The sequence below is a fragment of the Microtus pennsylvanicus genome, chromosome 1, assembly GCF_037038515.1.
Source record: "Microtus pennsylvanicus isolate mMicPen1 chromosome 1, mMicPen1.hap1, whole genome shotgun sequence".
In the NCBI taxonomy this organism is placed as follows: Eukaryota; Metazoa; Chordata; class Mammalia; order Rodentia; family Cricetidae; genus Microtus; species Microtus pennsylvanicus.
The window spans coordinates 205,239,777-205,260,293 of record NC_134579.1 but is presented as its reverse complement, the minus strand read 5'-3'; the positions used below and the strand labels follow the sequence as shown (position 1 = coordinate 205,260,293).

At 45.5% G+C, this 20,517-nt stretch overlaps 1 protein-coding gene across 1 annotated transcript; it reads right to left on the bottom strand.

Annotated features, from left to right (window-relative positions):
• Positions 1-4,346: 4,346 nt before the first annotated feature.
• Positions 4,347-19,631, bottom strand: Iyd (iodotyrosine deiodinase). Its single transcript, XM_075949661.1, has 5 exons — positions 19,434-19,631; positions 14,585-14,776; positions 13,231-13,390; positions 7,969-8,125; positions 4,347-5,526 (listed from the first exon to the last, which is right to left on the bottom strand). The coding sequence occupies exons 1-5, from the start codon at positions 19,597-19,599 to the stop codon at positions 5,344-5,346; spliced, it is 858 nt and encodes a 285-aa protein (XP_075805776.1). The 5' UTR covers positions 19,600-19,631; the 3' UTR covers positions 4,347-5,343.
• Positions 19,632-20,517: the final 886 nt, after the last annotated feature.

The following is a 20,517-nucleotide window of genomic DNA, read 5'->3' as shown; positions in this document are numbered from 1 at the left end:
GAGAAGAGAGATGGACGATAGATTGATATTTCTGCATTGATATTCAATGTGCACACTGCACTTTTTGAAAACTTATCATTCTTCCAGAATTGAGTTTGGCTGTGATGGTGGAGGCCATGGTTCATGGTTATGAGACAGGGCAAATGAGCAGTTGAGGATGGTCCTGAATTCTCTGACCTGGTGGATTTGGTTTTGAACATCTTCCTCCAAGCAGGAGGAGGGAAAAATAATCCTGTTTGTGTAAGCCACCAGAGTTGAGTTTGTGTGTTACGTGTTAGCCATGCTGTATCTTCAAACCACCCCCCTAAAAGCATACCCAGTTGCCAAGGCAACCATGCTGGGAGGCAAGGCCTCATGGGAAGTCTATAGAGGTAAGGTTGTGCCTCCGTGAAGCGAATAATGCTAACTCTGAAAAATGGCGTGAGCCTCCATGTTTGATCTCTCACTCTTTCATCTATGATGTCTCTATCCATGTTATAACACACAGAAAGACTTCCATGAAACACGCCTGCTGAACTTTGAGTAAAAGAAAATTTCTTGTTTATAAATGGCCCCATCTTTGATATTTTGTTATAACAGTATATATAAATTAAAACTGACTGGACATACATATTACTAACATATAAATTTTAAATAAAATAAAATTAATCTCCTCAAGGAAGAGCAACTTAGATAAATACTTCATTAACTCAAACTCAACAAGATAAATTCCAGTAAGTCATGAGTCTCTTAAAAATGTTCAACTCCTGAAGGCTAGAGACAACTCAGCAGCTAAAAGTGCTTGTTGCTTTCCCAGGGAACCCAAGTCCCAGCAGCTATGTCAGGGGGTTCACAACTACCTGTAACTCCAGCTCCCGGGGCCCAATGCTCTCTGATGGACCCTGAAGCCACCTGCACTTACACATGCATAGACTACCACAGAAAGACACACATACGCACACATAATATACAAAATAAATTAAAATCGTTTTCAAATTTTCCAACTCTTTATAATAATGCATTATATTTGAATTTTTGGCATTTCAAATATTAGCATGATGGTTTACAACCAATTACGCCGTTCTCATGTACTTTTTAATTTATTTTTGAGAGGGTGTCTCACTGTTGCCTAGATTGGTCTCAAACCTAAGAATTCTCCTGCACTGGCCTCCTGAGTAGCTGGGATTATAGGTGTGTAGCGCCTGGCATGCCTTGGAATTCTCACCTACCTAAGCATCTCTAATCCTGATTAGAGTTATAATGAGTCTGTTATATATTGCTAATGAGCTATGTCAGGTTATACCTCTCTGTCAAATCATAATCCAAACATCATTTTTCCCTTTTAGCTTCAGATGGTGAGCTCTTTAAACATTTAATTCACTTCAACAAGGAAAACAGAACACAATGAGATTCCTCCTACAGTTAGCCTGAAAGTATCAATAATACGGATATGGTACTTTTCAATACCCTTGTGTTTAGTTCCACATGTCCCAGGCCTTGGTAACTCACTCACTCAACAAGGGACAGACTTTGTACCCCAGGGGACTCAGGGGTGCAAAAGTAGCAGCTCTTGAGCAGGAACACAGCATGATTGATGTCTCAGAGCAGCTGAGGAGGGTGGACGGGAGTGAGAAAAGGTCCTCCGGAGCTGGGGAATGAGGATCCTAAGCCTTGTTTGGGGTTATTACCGCACGGACAAGGGGCTTCTATTCTGTATGCTTCAGAAGGATGCCATTTTAGAGCCCTTGTTCCAAACTGGAAGTTCTACCGATCTAATGCCACTTCCTGCCTGACCTCACAGGCTCCAGTTCTCCGCTCGAATGTTTCCATGTGGCCCTAAAAACGCTCCAATGCTGTTGCATTTGATGCCGAGCTGCAGTTCTCTAGTCGTAACACGTGCCACTCCCCTTCGTGTGACTTTCTAGAAACTCCCCAGCATGGGATTAAAGCCGTTCACATTCCAGCAGTACCGCTCTGTTTAACTTGGCGGCAGTGCTGCTTGGACACGGTCCCCTCCTGAGTCTCTCCAGCACATTCTCCGCAGATTAGCTGAGACCACCCAGAAGGGTGCTGGCTACTCTCTCCACTCTGCTTTGTTTTAGTGGGGGAGGTAAGGGCATCATGGAGGCAGAGTTGGTGCCACTTCGTTCTCATCATTTTTTGTTCTTCTGTGTAGATTGGTGATATTATGTTTCATAATTCTATTTCACCCACATAATAAGGGGCTACTCTGTAGGTAGCTAGGAAATGGCCATTATGGTTCTTGTTTCCCTCAGGCAAAATATTCACTGATAACCATATTTCTTCCAGTTAGAATGCAAAATTCCAGGTGCATTTGAGCTCTTAAAAATTAAATACTTAAAAAATAGTTTATCAATTTGAATGCTCTTCAGAAACTCAAACCTTCAGACACATCAGTTGGTGAACCCTCTTTCTGGTGAATAGTCACCCTACTTGTCCATGTGGTGTAAGGTGGAGTACACAGTGGCGTTTGAGCATGTGCAATGCGGCATCAGGCAGAGTACATGTTTGTGTTTGAGCATGTGCAATATCCATTTCCCCCCAATTTCACTTATCAGAGAAAGCACTTTTCCTCCCATAAGGAGCAAATAAGAAACAGGAAAGGGACTGTCCTCAGTACTCCCGAGATAGAGATTTAACTAACAACATGTATATGTCCTCCGTCTCATTGGAAGACAGTAGCGAGGTTTGCTCTGTTCCACTCCTCCCATGTGGGAGCTCCTTCTTTGTCGTTGTAGTAAGTTGTATATGTGGTGCTTTGTCCCTGTGTACTTTGTCATGTGCCACACATGTACTATCAATACCCAAACTACAGTGCCCCCTAGCTAGTAACTACCACCACCACCATCAGCACCATCATCATCACCACCATCACCACAACCACCACCATCAGCATCACCACCACCATCATCATCACCATCAATATCATCACCACCATCACCACAACCACCACCATCAGCATCACTACCACCATCAGCATCACCACCATCAGCATTACCACCATCATCAGCACCACCACTATTCACCACCATCACCACAACCACCACCATCAGCACCACCATCATCACCACCAATATCATCACCACCATCACCACAACCACCACCATCAGCATCACCACCACCATCAGCATCACCACCATCATCAGCACCACCACTATCCACCACTATCACCATCACCACAACCACCACCATCACCACAACCACCATCATCACCACCACCATCACCATCAGCATCACCACCATCATCAGCACCACCACTATCCACCACTATCACCATCAGCACAACCACCACCATCAGCACAACCACCACCATCAGCACAACCACCACCATCAGCATCACCACCATCAGCATCACCACCACCATCAGCATCACCACCATCATCAGCACCACCACTATCCACCACTATCACCATCACCACAACCACCACTATTACCACCACCACCATCATCATCACCGCCACCACCTCACCACTACCACCGTTATTTTGTTCTGAATTCCCCAAAAGGCATCTGCCAAAGCCCTTCCCAGAGTTTTATCTTTGTGCCTTTGTTGAACATGAGAGACCAGGGTCATGTATCTTTAGGGACAATGTTAGGAAAATGACCAGCTAGTTCCCTGTGATGCTCTTTACTTGAGGGCCCCTCATTCCACTCCTGTGGAACCTTGGCTCTCTTCATCCTCTCTAGTGGCTATATACCTGAACAGTCACAATGGGGACCCTCTTCCTTCCCCACCTTCCCTGTGTGGGGCTAGGAGGGACCCCACAAAGGCAACAAGGTCCTTTTTGCACCTCAGTTTTACTCTGCAGAACAGATGAAAACAACATCAAAGAAAATTTTGAGCTTTGTCTCCAGACCTTAGAAAAAGATGACATGTGTGTATGTGTGTGTGTTTATTTATACTGTGACAACCAAGTATTTATTATTCTGATATTTGAAACTCAGAGAAACTTTGTCCAATACAATAATAAGATGAACATAAATTGGTTCTCATTCCCACCCATGAGAATCTACAAAAACCACAATAGCATTAAAAGAAACCTCATTTCAGTAAAACCCTAGGGACACACACTGGTCACGGGGGCGGGGAGTGCATGTAGAGAAAACCGAAGATGTGTAGATGTTGGGAGCATCTAGATACTTCAAAGGACCTCAAGGCTAAAGGTTCCTGTAAGTCTAATTCTGTCTCAGAGCAAAAAAAGACCATCTTCCCCACATGAGGGGGCACCGGCTTTCTCTCATTAACAGCCCAGCTGAGGTGCAAAGAAGAAAAGGAGGAATAGCAGGGAGAAAAGGACAAAAAGAAAAGGAAAATGGGGAGGAGGAGGAGGAGGAGGAGGAGGAGGAGGAGGAGGAGGAGGAGGAGGAGAAGGAGGAAGATGCCACGGTAGTGACACCAGGAAGCGAGCAGACTAGCTGGATGGACAACTGCCCAAACAACAAAAATAAAGACATGGACCCAGGACACTGGGAGCGCCAATGGGTGGGGAGGGGTGATTGACTAGCTCTGGCAGGAATAGTTGGACACTTGTCCCCAGGGACATCCCATAGAATAATGCTGTTTCCTGAAGAACAGGTACGTGTGTTTCATGAGAGCAGAAGGAAGGAAAGGCTGTGTGTGGTGAGCAGTTTCTCCAAAAAGCTGGTACTGCTCTGTGCTGGCTGCCAACTCCTTCTGCGCAAACACCTTCACCAAGGGCAATTTTAAGCTACAACCAATTGAATAACTTGTTCCAAAATTCCAGACTAGTTAATCCCCAGGTTCTACATGCTAGTATAAACCATCTCCGACACACCCCATGCAGTTATAATGTACAGATAACTGCCAGCAAGGTCATGGCACAGAGACAGGCCTCCTTGTTCTGTGAGTACCACATTTTAGTGACTTTAATGGTTTTCATTCAGGATTGTATTTCCATGAAGTCCAATAGCAGAATAGGTCTCAATAGCACATTCATAGTCTCAAAGCCACCAGAAAGCAAAGAGCCAAAAGACCACATGATTGGTAACATTTAAATTATAAATCATTGTATAAGTAACCCTTGGAACTACAGCAAACTTTTGAATGTGACTTCTCTATAGGAATTTTTGAAGTAAATGAAAATAATTGCCTCTAATTTTGTAGAGGAGTTAAGGTGTGTATGCTTCTTGACCTCTTGCTCTGTGTCCACTAAAACAGTTCATCCAAAACAGTACTTCCTGGACAGAAAGTTCTAGAGATGCGGAAAGATTTCATCACATGAGAAGTGTGCAGAGGAGACCTGACTCAGAGAGCAAGAGAAGCCAGCAGACCCGGGGGGTGGGGTGGGGGAAGCAAGTGTCATCCCAGCACGGGGTGACTGATTATATTGTCACCATGATCTGGTCCAGAGCTTTCCGCTTGAGGTCAGGCACTGTGGCCTCTCTGCTGGGGTACCCCACAGGAAGCAACACCAGCAGCTTCTCATGTGAGGGACGGCCCAGGAGCAGCCGTAGACGAGGACCGCAGTTGAGGGGCGTGGTCGTGACTGTCACTAGCCCTGCGTTCTGAAACAAGACAGAGCAAACAAGCACTTTAATGTCAGGTAAAACACAACTCTTTCTCCAGCCCAGGGCTGTTCTCATCTTTTCTACTCCTGCTCATTTATTACTTCTCACTGAAGTTGGGTGGCAAAGAGGCTGGCAGCTTAGGTGATGCCCTGTGAACCTTGCCAGTGCTCCCCCACCTGACGCCTCTTTAGACAAGCAGCAGGAAACACCTCGAAGAATAACGTCTTATTTTTTAATGATGAGTGAGCAATAGGAATGACTGTGTTATGGAAGTGACTTTGAAGATTGTAACTCTCAGCAGGACGGTGGTGGGGCATGCCTTCAATCCCAGCACTCCGGAGGCAGAGGCCGGCAGATCTCTGTGAGTTCGAGGCTGCCCTGTTCTACAGAGTGAGTTCCAGGACAGCTAGGGTTACACAGAAAACCTTGTCTCAAAAAAGAGAGAAAGAGGGAGGAAGAGAAAGAAGAGAGAGAGAGAGAGAGAGAGAGAGAGAGAGAGAGAGAGAGAGAGAGAGAGAGAGAATGTAACTATCCTTAAAGAATAGCAAAGATGAACTTAGGATCTGGTCTGTGTCTTGTGCAACAGCAGTCCAACAACACTGTTCACAGTCTAAGTCCACTGTAGTTTTTCTGACAGATGTTCTTTCCAGAATTCCAGTTACCACTCTGATGATTATTTGTTATTAGTTGTCATAATAGTAACTTCTGAACCCACACATTTATAAGGATCTGGAGTGAATTACTACAAGGTCTCCTGAGGTCTTATACACACCATCACATATCTTCATCCACAAGAGGCATGCAGTGCCTAGGGAGATGGCTTCATCAGTGAAGTACTTGCCTTGCAGGCCTGAGGACCTGGGTCCCAACCTCACAGAACCCATAACTCATAGAATAATAAAACCCGGGGCCGGTGACACATGCTGGGGAAGCACAGGCAGACGTATCCATACAAGCATATGATGCCCTCTGGGCCCCTCCCCAGCTGGTCCCCCTCCTACTCATGCTTCCCCAGTCACCTGGCCACCTTGAAGCCTGAGCCCAGAGGAAGGCCAGGAGCTGCCTCTGGCTTCCTGCATGGCCATCCCATCCCATCCCATCCCATCCCATCCCATCCCATCCCATCCCATCCCATCCCATCCCATCCCATCCCATCCCATCAAGTCACTGTGCTAGGGATCAGGTTCCAGGAACACTTTTCTCTCTTCCCCCAGTCATAAACTGCCTTGGAATTCTGGGAAATCAGAAAGCAACAAGCTCTACAGGAACACTAATCTGGCTCACACTTTCCAGAGGCCAAGGGCACTGTGGCAAGGGGGCTGGCACCAGGCTCACCCTGCTTCTCCCCAAACCTAAATCAACTGCAACGTTCTATGGTGGACACTGTCCCAAGACACCTTCATTCATCTGCCCACAGGAGGAAAAGCCAAAGCCAGGCTCCTCAGGGTGGTTTGAGAAGCAGCAACAGCCTGATGTTGTAAGGCGTCAGACGCAAGCCACGTCTTTCTCAGAGATGCCGAGGAACCTCATCTGTATAAAACTGACCCTTCCTTCCAAGCAGGACCACTCTCTCTTGCAATATTGTTCATTGCATTAATTTGTGTGTTTAGTAGCTCTCCGTCATCCTTTCCCAGAACCCCAAGTCTCCATCAGATAAACTGTTAATATGCTATCTAATATCCAGAGTTTCCCAAAGATGGCACAGGGTTTGAGAGGCAGAGCTCAGTCCTGCTCCTTTTCCCATTTGCCTTGCTCTAAGACCTCTGCAGAAAAGTTTGTAAGCATGTGGCTGTCTTCCTGAGGCAATTCAGGAGAGGGAACCTCTCAAGGAAGGAGCGGAGAGCCTGGTGGCTGCTTAATTGTCACATCAGCCTAGAAAGGAGCAGTGTGAGCCGAGGGGAGTGTATCTCTGAGACCTTCTGGCTCTGCTTTCTGCTCCTGTGACTGCTCAGAGCCCTAAGCTCCATGCTATTTATGGAAGAGAGCAAACACTGCTTTTCCGACCCTGGGATATTACAAGTGAATTTCCAGGGAGAAAATCAGCCTGCAGAATCATGATGCCCACCAATCCAGGTTTCCAGGGTCTGCTGTCAATCACATTGACCTTTTCTAGGAACTCAACTTTAGATAAACAATTCTCAAATGGCCCCTAATTGGAAACTTGCCTGAAACTTCCTGCTAAAGCAGTGGTTCTCAACCTGTGGGTCGTAACCCCTAAAGACCATTGGAAAACACAGATATTTACATTATGATTCTTAGCAGTAGCAAAATCACATTTATGAAGTAGCAACAACATAATTTTTTGGTTGGCGGGCATCACGGCATGAGGATCTGTGTTAAAGGAGTCACAGTGTTAGGAACAGCAAGAACCGCTGGCTAAAGCCAGTCTTGGTTCCGTGTCTTCCTGGTCTACCTTGGGCGTGCGGGTGGGTAACATACCTGCAGCGCAGCCAGCAGGATGCCACAGGCAATGGACACGCTGATCTCATTGTAGTAGTGGACCTTTTTCTTTCCATTTGCAGCATAACCGTGCACTTGTTTGAAAATGAGAATCAGAACCGGGGCGGCGTCCAGGTACTCCTTAATCCAATTGGTTCTGGAGGGATGCCATGGAGAGATATTCAGGAGAATATTTACTCAAATTTGGGTTGCTTTTTATTCTCTTCTTTTAAAAAAACTACCCTAGTTTATCTACACATTTATTTAGTTTAAATACACATTAAACTTGCCTTTTCTATTTAAAACAAAAAAGACTGGATTTTTAACTCTTTTCCACATTGGTCTTTTTTTGTATAAGGTTAGTGAAGATGAAAAACAAACTGGTGTGTGTGCCCAGCATTGCAAAGCTTGTGAAAGGTTGAAAGAGACAAAGGTCCTATAGCCTGGTCTCACCAAGCTGATACTCAGCAAAATGAGGCCTGCTGGGCGGCACTAAAGAACCAGATAACAAGCACATCCAAGTATTCCCAGCAAAGTGTTGATTTGGAAAAGAACACCGGAAGCCACAGAAACAGACTCCAGTTGCTCAGTGAAGCTAAGGAAGGAGATTTGGAGAAAGTGCCCCAGGAGGAATGAATGGATGAGTGGCCAGTAAGGAAAGAGGATGTGGGGAGGCCAGAAAACTTTCTGGAGCCCGAAGGATGGAGGGCTTGCCAGGCCATGGGTGGGCTGGTAGGTACCTGTAGATTTTGCAAGGTCTTCGACTTCATTTGGTAGGTGATGGAGGGTTTACCCTGCATTGTTGACCAGAGCAACTTGTGATAAAATCCATTTCAGGAACGTGGATTGTGTGAGTGAGAACTACAAAGTCATCCTTGATAGAGGGGAACCATAAGCCTGGCCGGGGCCATGCCACAGGCAGGAGGGTGGTCAAAGGAGGGCCAGGCCGGGGAGAACAGAAGGAGGAGGTAAGGGTTCCAGGACAAGGAAAGGAGCAAGTGGAGGAGACAGCAGTGGTAGCAAGGGGTATTAGCAGATGACGGAAGAAGGAGAAACCCTCGCTGGGGGAAGAGGCAGTGGCTTCTGAGAGAGCCAATGGGTATCAATGATACCTTGAAAATTTTGTCCTTCAACTCCAAACATATCTTCCTTGATTCCCTTACTCTGACCCCCTACATCTGTGCTGAAACTTCATTCTAGAAGAGATGGCGAAAAAAGAGCTAACTGCTTCCTGTTCCCCATTGGCTATTACATGCAACTAATTATCAAGAGGCGGTCCCTATTCATTTTATGGTTCAGCCTAATTACATGTCACTATTTTAAACACTCCAGAAGTGTATATTCCTCTGCTGATCTCATGACATGGCTCTCAAGGGTCTTCTGGCCCATTCAGCCAGCTTAGCCCCATTGTTAGTACTTTCCCACCTCACAGCGATGGAAGACGGAGAACATTCATTGTTTAGATCAACTCTGGAGCCAGAGTAGATGGCTGCATTCTCTCAGCTGCTTCCTCGTGTGTGGAGCCTGCTCCTGTGTTCCCACCTCACGTGATCATCGTGGGGATGAAGCGAGTTAATGTGGAAAGTGGCTTGTACTAATACAAGCATCACAATTTGAAATCTCAGAAATGCACTGTCTGGGCTCTCTGGATTTCCAGCATTCAGAGGTCCCCAATGACTCACGCTGCTGCCCGCAGGCCATGAACAGGCCAGCAGCTGCTCTCCATCCTGTGCCAAGGGAGATGAGCACCCCCAAGAGGCTGTGCCGTGTCCCAGACTGCATTCTGCTGTGTGATTTGTACTATGCTTTTGACATTTTCGTGATTTAAGATTCTGATCTTATTCATAATGATCAAAATTAACGTTAAAATATTTACTTTATGTTATGGGTATGAGTGCTTTGCACGCATGTAAGCATGTATGTATGCCATGTGCATACGTGGTGCCCAGAGAAGCCAAAAGAAGACACTGGATCCCCTGGGACCAGAGTTACAGACCACTGTGAGTTGCCATGTGAGTGCTGGGCATCAAACTCAGGTCCTCTGTAAGAGCAGCAAGTGCTCTTAATCGCCTAATCCTTTTTCCAGACCTGATTAAAATTTAAAAGAAGTAAATAAAATATGTGTAGAGTAACGGTAAATAATACACATTTTTAAAGGATTTGAGGATGATTATGAGCTGGTTTGCTGTTGGTTTTACTCTTTTAATCTCTGTTCTTTCGGGGGGCACCACCCAGCTCCCAAACAAATCAACACGGAGTCTTATTTTTACCTGTGAATTCCTGGCCTTAGCTTGGCTTGTTTCTAGCTAGCTTTTCTTAGCTTATCCTGTCTACCTTTTGCCTCTGGGCTTTTACCTTTCTCTATAACTTTTCTTTCCTTCTTATTTCATGTCTGGCTGTGTGGCTGGGTGGTTGGTCCCTTTTTTCCTTGCTCCTCGATCTCTTCCCAGATTTCTCCTCCAATTTATTCTCTCTTCCTGCCAGCCCTACCTATCCTTTCTCCTGCTTCGCTATTGGCCATTCAGCTCTTTATTAAACCAGTCAGGTGTTTCAGGCTGGCACAGTAACACAACTTCACAGAGTAAAACAAATGCAACATAAAAGAATGCAACACATCTTTGCATCGTTAAAACAAATGCTCACCAGATAAACACATGTAACGCATCTTAAAATAATATTCTACAACACGGTTAAGCAGCTCACCGATATTCTAAGGCAAGCTGATCACTCAAACATATTTTTCATTTACTTTACGTTTCTTATCAACTGATATTTTTTGTTTAGTCTTGGTTAATTTAATTTTATACTTATTCTTTAAGACATATGAGAGCAAATAGAAAGCTGCAAGAGCGAGGACCCCTGAAAGGAGAGTTGGTAAATTCAGGTCTTGGTAGAGGTCTCCCCAGACCTGGAACGGTAAGGTTTTTATGGTCAATTGGACCCATGTTACATGTTGAAAATACCAGCTATGGGCTTCAAAGGCAGCTCAAAAGAGTGACTTGGTACGTTGTCCACTTGCCCTTCCGTGTGTATGCCTGTGGCACATATGTATGTGGTATGTGTCTGTGTGTGAGGCGTGTACTGGTCACATGCCCATGTGCCCATGCAAAGATCAGAGGAAAACATCCATCATTCTGCTCTATTGTTCTCCATCTGATTCCCCTGGAGACAGTCTCTCTCACCAAAGCTAGGACCAGGCTGGCAATCAGCAAGTCCCAGTAATCCTCCTGTCTCTGCCCCACTCACATAACAATGGAGTGACAGGTGTGCTCAGTCATTTCTAGCTTTTTAAAGAACATTGTTTATATTATCATTTAAATTATGTGTGTGTTGTGTGTGTGTGTGTGTGTCTGTATGTGGGTATATATAGTTAGTGCAGGTATAAAAAGCCAGCGGTGTCAGATGCCCTGGAGCTAGAGTTAAGGTAATTGTGAGTTCCTGATTTGGTTGCTGAGAACTGGGTGCAGGTTCCCCGGAAAAGCAGTACATGCTTTCAAGCTCTGCACCATCTCTCCAGCACACACTCCCATACACGGGTGCTAGGGCTGCAAACCCAGGTCCTCAGGCTTGTCTGGGAAGTGCTCCTACCTCTGAGCCACCTGCCCAGCTCCCATTGGCACCCATCATTTTTAACTACGATGTCTTTCATTGCCTAATATACATCTACTGCAATTCTGGACACAAGAGGCTTTTAAATGAGGATAATGAGAGACTTTTAAACCTGGGCTCCTTGAACGCCTGGAGGGGTGTGTGTGTGTGTATTTGTGTGTGTGTGTATCTGTGTCTGTGTGCAAGTATGTCCCTATGTACATATTGTAGGTTAAGCGACTCTGTAACTGAATTGTATTCTCCAGAGGTACTTTATTTGATTATAGATTTATAAACAAAAAAGCCTATAAAATCAGAAGAAAAGTAAGCATAGTGAAAATGCTGAGTGGTACGGCTGTTTTAGATACATGGAAGGTGTATATAATGACAATGGGCGCAGAGGAGAGGACAGTTCTGTGTCGGTGATGGGAAGCGAGAGGGGTGGCAGTTTCTCAAGTGTCCAGCTAGTTTAGTAGTTCACTAAGTGCAGACCTCAAACTGACTTTTACTCAGCCATTTCTTCCCAGGAATAGACAGTAAGGATTATAGCTTCATTGTTAGTACCCCACATCTATCTGAGAGCATGGTATGAAGCAATGTTCTCCATGACACATGAGTTCTGATACAGTATAAACATACTAGAGAAAATTGCCCCCCTCAGGATAACATGGCCGAGAGGTCTAGGTCTCCTCGCCCTTGCTCTCGCTCCTGGGCTAGAAGTCCTACCTTGTCTCCATGCTTGTGACCCCACTGTTCTTCTCAGGCCCATCACTGTGGAGTGTCAGATGGGTGATAAAGAACCTGTCACAGAAGGCCCACCTCAGGGAGACAGAGGTATTGGGCCTCTCTGTGCTCCGAGAGCTAAGCACTTGGGCTTGCCTCCTTTAGAACCTTCTGAGAGGTGAGAGCCAGTACCCACCTACCTTGACCCCCATCACCCTATTTCCTCTCTGTTTTCTTTTGCAGGGAACCTACAGTACCCATGTCTATTTGATGGCTCAGATCTATTAAGCTTGTCCTTAATTAAAACAAAACTCAATTTTCTCCATTCAAGATCTTAAAAAGCGTGTCGCAATATTATGTTCCAGACTGGTGGAAAGTGAAGTGATTCGTCAGTTTTAGCCAAGAAGTGATTATTTCTGGGCTGGAGAGATGACTGAGCAGTTAAGAGCACTTTCTGCTGTTCCAGGGGACCCACGCTCAGGTTCCTGCAACCACATCAGGCAGCTGTTAAGAGCTTGTAACTGCAGCTCCAGAGGATCCAATACCTTTGACTTCTATGGGAACTTGCACATACATACCCACCCCCGACATACACATTATGATTATTCATAATTTAAAATATGAAATAAATCTTTCAACATTTTAAAAATAATGAAAAGCAGCAATGATTTGGGTCAGCGCCTTTGCAGAAGCCAGTTCTTACTTTTCACAACCACTTCAAAATAAAGCGAGAAAGAAAACAAAACAGAAACACGGTGAGACTTGACCCATGCAGTCTGTGCACATGGATTCAAATATCACACCGAGCCATACTAATATAAGCGGTTTATACGTCATTGAAATAAGATAAGTAATAAAAATAACGTTGAATCCCACAAACCTAGGGCCTACCATGGTAATTTTGTCCCTTAACAGTCAAAGACAAGCCTCCCTAGTTCATCAGCTCTGTACCTCAGTTTCTTCAGGTCTGTGACCCATCGGTCTCCCATCCTCCTCATGTAGTTCATCTCTTCCTCCTCCTCGATGATCTCTCGGATCTGATGCTTCACGTCTGGGTCTTTCACCACCACAAAAGTCCAGGGCTCGGTGTGGGCCCCACTTGGCGCGGTTCCTGTTGCCCGTCACATTAAAATCAACGTAAGACTGAAGAGGAGCGGAAAGTTGCTTGTTAAGAGGAAGCACAATAGCAGGTGTTGTGGTGATGCGTGCCTGGAATCCCATCCAGCACTAGGGAGGCCGAGACAGGAGGATCACAGGCATAAGTAAGGACGGTGTGATAAAGCTCTAGAGCAGTGATTCTCAACCTGTGGGTTGAGAACCACACAGGGGTCCAACTATCAGATGTCCTGCGTGTTGGACACTTACATTTCAATTAGCAACAGTAACAAAATTGCAGTTATGAATAGCAATGAAAATAATGTTATTGTTGGGGGTCATCACAACACGAAGAATTGTGTTGAAGGGTTACAGCTTAGGAAGGTTGAGAAGCACTGCCATAGAAGGAGGAAGAAGAGAAGAGAAATTTACCTTAAACACACACACACACACACACATATATATGCACACCCTCACAGGGTTGGGGTAATGATTGTTGTCACTTAGGTTAAGGGTACAGCTATCCAAGGCATTTGTATTCTTAGCTGAAACAAAATGTTCTTGACGCATTTTGGGTTAGAGCTGGGTCTCAGTGGGCATGGGACAAGCTCCACACAGGAGCTTAAATGTGGCTTAGACAGAGTAGGACCACAGCAAGGACAGTCATAGAGGAGTGTGGAGCAACATAGTACTTAGTTTCCCCCTCAGTGGACACAGGAATTTACATTTCAGTGACTTCATCTTGCTTCAGTTCACTTTGCAAATCCACATAAGGAAATCTTGCTACTTTCTTAGCTTGACTAATTACTGCACCTGAATGACAGAAAGGTTGTTTCCTGGAAGATAAACATGTAAATGTGAATTGAGTGTAGAGGAGGGGCCTGTTTCAACGAAGGGAGAGAGATTTCTCCTGCACTGTGCACTAACCTATTCAGAGTATTTAGTTTTAAACAGAAGTTCACACAATGTATCTATCGACTTCATAAGTTGTAAACTGTCATCACATCTTTTACACACTTACACACACACACACACACGAGTTAAAATGTAGCAAGTAAAAAATCACTGGCCATCACGAACAGTGGGAAAACCTTCATAAATAAACAGACGACTCCAGCCGTCTGCATGTTTGGACTTCAGTGCTGTTCCAACGCTCTCACAGCTTCGGGGGAGCTGATGTTCTCCAAGCCTCAGCACCCAAATTACCAACCTGCTGCCCTGATGACGTTCTCAATGACCTCCATTGGGACTTGCTCGCTGCTGAGGAACCTGACAGAGCGTCTCTTATTGAGGAGTTCGTAGAACTCCTGGGATCTCGTCTTCATTTCCTGCTCTGGGTACCGGGTGTGAGAGAACGGGATGTGCTCCACACTCTCCTCTGACTCCTGCCATTCATCAGCATCTGCGAATAGGAGACAGAAGCACAGCAAATTCAGCTACCTCCCTGGTCACAAGGTCACTGTAGGGAAGGGAATGAAGTTCCAGGAGAGTCTATGCGGTTACGCGATGTCAAAATAGCCAACCAAAGTTTGTAAGAAGGAAAATAAAGATCTGTAGAAGTTTCACCACTAACCGTGATCATCCTTCAAATTCTAGGCCTGTTAACAATCAAAGTAAAGGAGAGTTTTGCCTACAAAAAAAATAACAAATGGAAGTTTCTGTTAAATGGTAGATGCAATCTCCTACTCAGGTTACCAAATAAGGTAGTTTCGTCTTTGCAAAGCATTAGGCTGAGAACATAGTAAGACATTCCAAAGCCAAAAATGAAGGGAAAATAGGAACCTAGAGAGGCAAGTGCAGAGACCTGTTTTTCCTGCTTGCGTCTGCCAATTTCTGCAAGTCCAGTTTCCAGTTTCTGATCCTCAAGCAGGAAGGACAATCAAAATCCAAGCCCACACCACACACACAGTCAGAAGTTGAATCAGTTCAGAGCCTCTGGTTACATCCCTTGGCAAAGTGTGGATTACAAACAAGTCATCTTTCAGGAGCCTATGACATTTTTGGTGTGTCCTTCCTCTAACTTAGCGTTTCTTCTTGAAAGCACCCCAGTTGTCTAGCAGAAGCAAATGACAATATGTAAAGAATTTTAGGGAAAAAAACCTCAATAATTCAACAACGCAATCCTGCACACGGGGGAAAAGAATATCTTAAGTAAAAATTAGTAACCTCTTAAGTAAAAAATTAGTGTTTGACAAGGACAGGTGCCTTGTTGCTCTAAGAATTCACAGGCTTGCCGGGCGGTGGTGGCTCACGCCTTTAATCCCAGCACTCGGGAGGCAGAGGCAGGCGGATCTCTGTGAGGTCGAGACCAGCCTGGTCTACAAGAGCTAGTTCCAGGACAGGCTCCAAAACCACTGAGAAACCCTGTCTCGAAAAACCAAAAAAAAAAAAAAAAAAGAACTCACAGGCTCAAAAGAGCAAACAGCTAGGACACCACGCTTAGAGAAGGAAACAGGACAGGCTTATATGAATCTCTACAGTATTACTGAAGGAAGAAAAAAGTTAACATAGCAGAGATGAAAAACAGAACTTCTGAAAAATGATAGAATTATTTAGATTAAATTGTCCGAATAAAAGATAAGCAGATAGTAGTCAGAAAAAAAATCTAGGGCAAAGAGCAAAAGACAGCAAACACAGAAGAAAGAGCAAGGGAAACCAGAGGCAGTTTACTTAGGACCCTGGAGAAAAGCAAAGAAAGACATGAATGTCCAGTTATAGTGGCTTCGGTAGGGGAGGGAGGAAGTTGTACAGGAAACAGGTAAGAGAGAATACCAAAAGGCCAGCTTATAAAGTGTACTTAAAGGCCTTTAGGGTCCAATCCCACAGTCACACAGGATGGGAGCTTGTCTTCTGACTTACATACATGTACACACGCAGACAAAATCGGTAGCAAGACTACAGTTATAAATTTAACTTTGTGGTTGAGGGCTCACTGTAACATGAGGAACTGTATCAAAGGGTCGCAGCATTAGGAACATTGAGAACCATTGAGTTAGGAGGAAGTAAGTGTAATGGAGAGTTATCACAGGTACCTAGATGTCAATCATCACATATACCTAGCTATCAATCATTGTATATACTTTGCTATCAATCAGTTCTAAACAAGGCAGAGCATTGCCAGGTGTCCATATACACTTTCCACGTGATTCGGAAAACCTTGTGGTGAGGAAGCTGCAGAGGAGCATATGCAAGGAATGCTCCCTTGATTGCATGAATGACATTACCAACCCTAAGGCCCAGTCATATTTGCATAAGCTATAGGCAGCCAGGAGAATAGGTGGCTTCCAAGGCCAAGGTACCACCATGAAGCAAGGAGCTGCATGAGGCTTCCCAGTGCTAGCCGTTATCTCTGATCAAGACAAACAAAGAGACCTCATCACGTTGCAATGGGGTTGTCCTGAGTGACTTTCCTGTGCGCTGTGGGGCACATCCTGCATTCTCTTCTGGGGAAGATCCCCCCAGTCTGTCTGGGGAATGGGGACAGAGACAGCACAGAGGGTCCAGCCTATGAGCTCAGCAATTTTCTGCAGAGACCACAGTGGAGAGCTAACAGGGACCTCTGAAAACAAACAGTGCCACTTCTTTCTGCTCTTGAACTCCTGACTGCTCACAGGAATGTGGCCTTGGAAGGGAAGGAAAAAAAAAACCTCTGAAATTCTGTTTTCATGCCTCCTTTGTTTGAGGCTTCTCTGTGTGAGTGGTTACCCAGCAAAGAGCCCTATGCCTGGATCCTGGAGACAGACTGCCAGAGTCCTACCAGCCTAGGTGGGTGGTACCCTGCTAGAGCCGTAGTCTGCTGTGATGGGGATAATGGTAATGCCTACCTCATTGTAGTACCGTGAAGATGAAGTGGCCCACTCCAGCACCAGCTGGCTCCGTTCTGCTATGCGAGAGTGCTGTGGTCCCCAAGTCTCTTTGCTCATGCCTCGTCCTTTCTCCCATACATCTCTCCACCACATCCCTCTCACCTTTGGGTGTCTCCCAAGCTCTGCCTTCAGCCTTGTCTCCCACAGGTGAAGTCATTAGTTCCCCACGCTCTGAGCACCACCTTAAACTAGTGCCGTTCTGACCAGAATCTCTTACCTAACAGCACAGCTATCTTAAATCCAGCGCATCTTTATATCACCCCCCTAAACTGGATCCTTCTCTCTTGTCCATTGATAGCACAGCCTTAACCACTCCCTCTGTCTTCTGTGACATCTAAAACAAGATGCTCTTCACTGTAACTCGGGCATCCAAGGTCCTCCCATAATACCACCATTCTCAATGAAAGCTTAGAACAGGCATCCGTGTTAAGGGAAGTGCTTCCCAAGTGGGACCAGACAGTCCCCTATTTACACTGTCCGATTTAGAAGGTTTTAACTTTACCGTGTCACAAGAACACACCCATACAACCCATCCTGTAGTTCACTTTCAGTGGAGCATTCGACAATCCTCATGAGACTCGGTGTTTGCTTGCAAGAAAGATGCTGTATTAGATGGTTTGTCTCACACTAAGCTCACTGCACATGCTCACTGGTGCCTGGCTAAGCAGTCACATTTGCCTGGCTAGGTGCATCTATTGCATTTTCAATCCACAATATTCTTAACTTGCCACAGGCTTCTCAGGATATAACACCATTGCACATCAATGCATGTCTGTGTAGCTGGTACTCTGAGCAGGGTAACCTTAAGGATATGACACTAAGAGATAGTCCTCTTGAGAAACTCTCTGACTTGATTCTAATGCAGGCACATTTGTGTGCATGTATGCACGCATGCACACACACACACACACACACACACACACACACACACACACACACACACACACCAGACAGCCTCTGGGAAGCGAAGACTCACTGAAAATTAAACAGCTTCTTCTTCCAAATAGAATCTATTTCTCACACCCAGCTCAGGCAACATGTCCCAAATGTACTGTGGAATAACCCTTCTGTACACTGTGAAGATGTGCTACTTCCATTGCTAACAAAGAACCAATAAGCCAGTAGCTAGCCAGGAGGAGATGAGATGGCAGAGCCAAATGAGAGGACTCTTGGAAGAAGAAAGGTAGAGTCAGAAGGGGTCTTGAGGAGACAAGGCTCTAAGCAAGGTGAAAATGCCATGCTGATAAACAGTACCACCACGTGGTAGAGGGTAGAAATATGTGTTAGTTTAAGTTGAAGGGGAGCAGTTAACAATAAGCCTAAGCTATTGATTGGGCATTTATAAGTAATATTAAGTCTCAATGTGGTTAATTTTGGAGCTGGCTAGCAGGACAAAAGCGGCTGGCAGGACAGGAAACTTGGTCTACACAAATGCAGACTGCTCAAGACTCTTGTGAGAGACCCCTCCCCTCTCTAACTCTTTGAGCTCTTCTCTCTAGGGCCACCATAGCCATCTCTCTCTTCCCCACCTTCATACCTGCACATCTTCCCATCTTCTTGGAATCTCTCCCAAGCATTAGACCATAGGTGTAGGCTTGCTGTTTCTCCTCTGACATACTCTCCTGCTCCAGCATCCCCTGCTGCTCACACCTGTTAATCCTCGGGGTCAACTTTGTCCTTTCCCAAAGCCCCAACAGGCCCCCAAGCCTTCCCGAAACACCTTGTCCTAATTCCCCAGTGTTTGTCACTAGCCTTGTTTCATCTCATTCCCTGAACTGGATCTTTACCTTGCTAAGCACAGAGGCTGCTCCTCTTGTCTCTAACCTATTGGCCTGGCACGAGAAAAACTAGCTAATACCTAGACATGCCACTTTCTCAGTTTCACCATTCCTAATCAAAACCTGGCCACGCCCACTGCCACCCTATACAGTAGTCCCCCACTCCGCCCCGAGAAAGAGACTGTGTTTGCCAGAGGAGGCTCTGAGCTGGGAGAGACCCAAGCCTCCATGGCTTACGACTGAGTAGGGGGTGGTACCGGCAAGTGACCTGAGAGAGGACCCATGTTTGTCACGTATCATTCTGCTTTCACGGGAGTGATGGTTTGACTACGTGACTTGCTTTCCACAGCCTGGTATCAGTTTACACGTCATAAGGACACGCAGGGGGAAGCCCGGTCCTGCAATGGGTTGTTACCTGCTTCCACTTGAAGGAGGTCTGTGCTGTCTTTCAAGTCTTCATCCGCCCAGGGGCGAGCTTGAGTCTCCTCCTTCTTACTCTCCGGGCTCCTATCAGCGTTTTTAAAGACCCACACAATCAAGATGCAGACAACCGCTACCAGCACCGGAGTGAGGAGAAACATGGTCTGCAGTCTGACCGGGAAGGTCAGCACACTCCCACACTGGCGTTTATACGAACAGAGATGGAAGCAGAGAATGCTGGGAGTAGAAGCAAGAAGAGGGAGGTGTGCCAGGAAAGGAGCAAAGTACGCACTCTCAAACTCCGTGCCGACTTTGCAGAGGAGCAAAGATCACAGTCTCGTGCATGCAGGTTTGGTCCTGCTCCAATACATGCATTTCTCAAACTTGTGCACTTGCTCAGTCTAGTCTCAGATGTTAATCACCATGGGGTACGTTAAACGCTATAATGTGCTAGATCTTCCTGGCAGTGGATAGAAAGGCATTTGACCTTTCTCCTATTTAACTTTGCTCTGAGAGTGTCTCCAATCTGCCTGAAGCTAGGAAGTGCCCAGAGAGCTCACTTTTAAAAGAACAGATTTATAAATATAGATTCTGGTGCCCTAAAAGAAAACATCTAGAAAGAGACTTGTCTAAGTGCATTTTCAGCTTCCTGTGTAAGAGGCACTACCCTGAGATTGTATTTGTTTTCAGTAGTACGCATGCCAACATACGCAACAGAAAAGAAAGGCTCATGTTTTATGTTAGAGAAAAAAAAATTTAATCTAGAAAAAGTGATGCAAAAAGCCAAAAATGACTCTAAGTTTGAAATGTTTGGGGGACCTTTTTGTTTGTTTTGTTTTTATGCTTTTGTTTTGGTCTTAGTTTTTATCTTTGCCCACGTCTTTGCTGTTCAGGCTGCAATAACAGTCGACTGGGTGACTTAAATAACAAAACCGTACATCTTACCATTCTAGAGATTGGGAAGTCCAAGCCCCAGCTTCCAGCACACTTGCTTCTTCCTGGCTTGTATATGGCTGACTTCTCCCATTGTCCTTACAGCTGGGAGCGGGGAGAAGGCAGGGGAGAGAGGCGACTGTTCC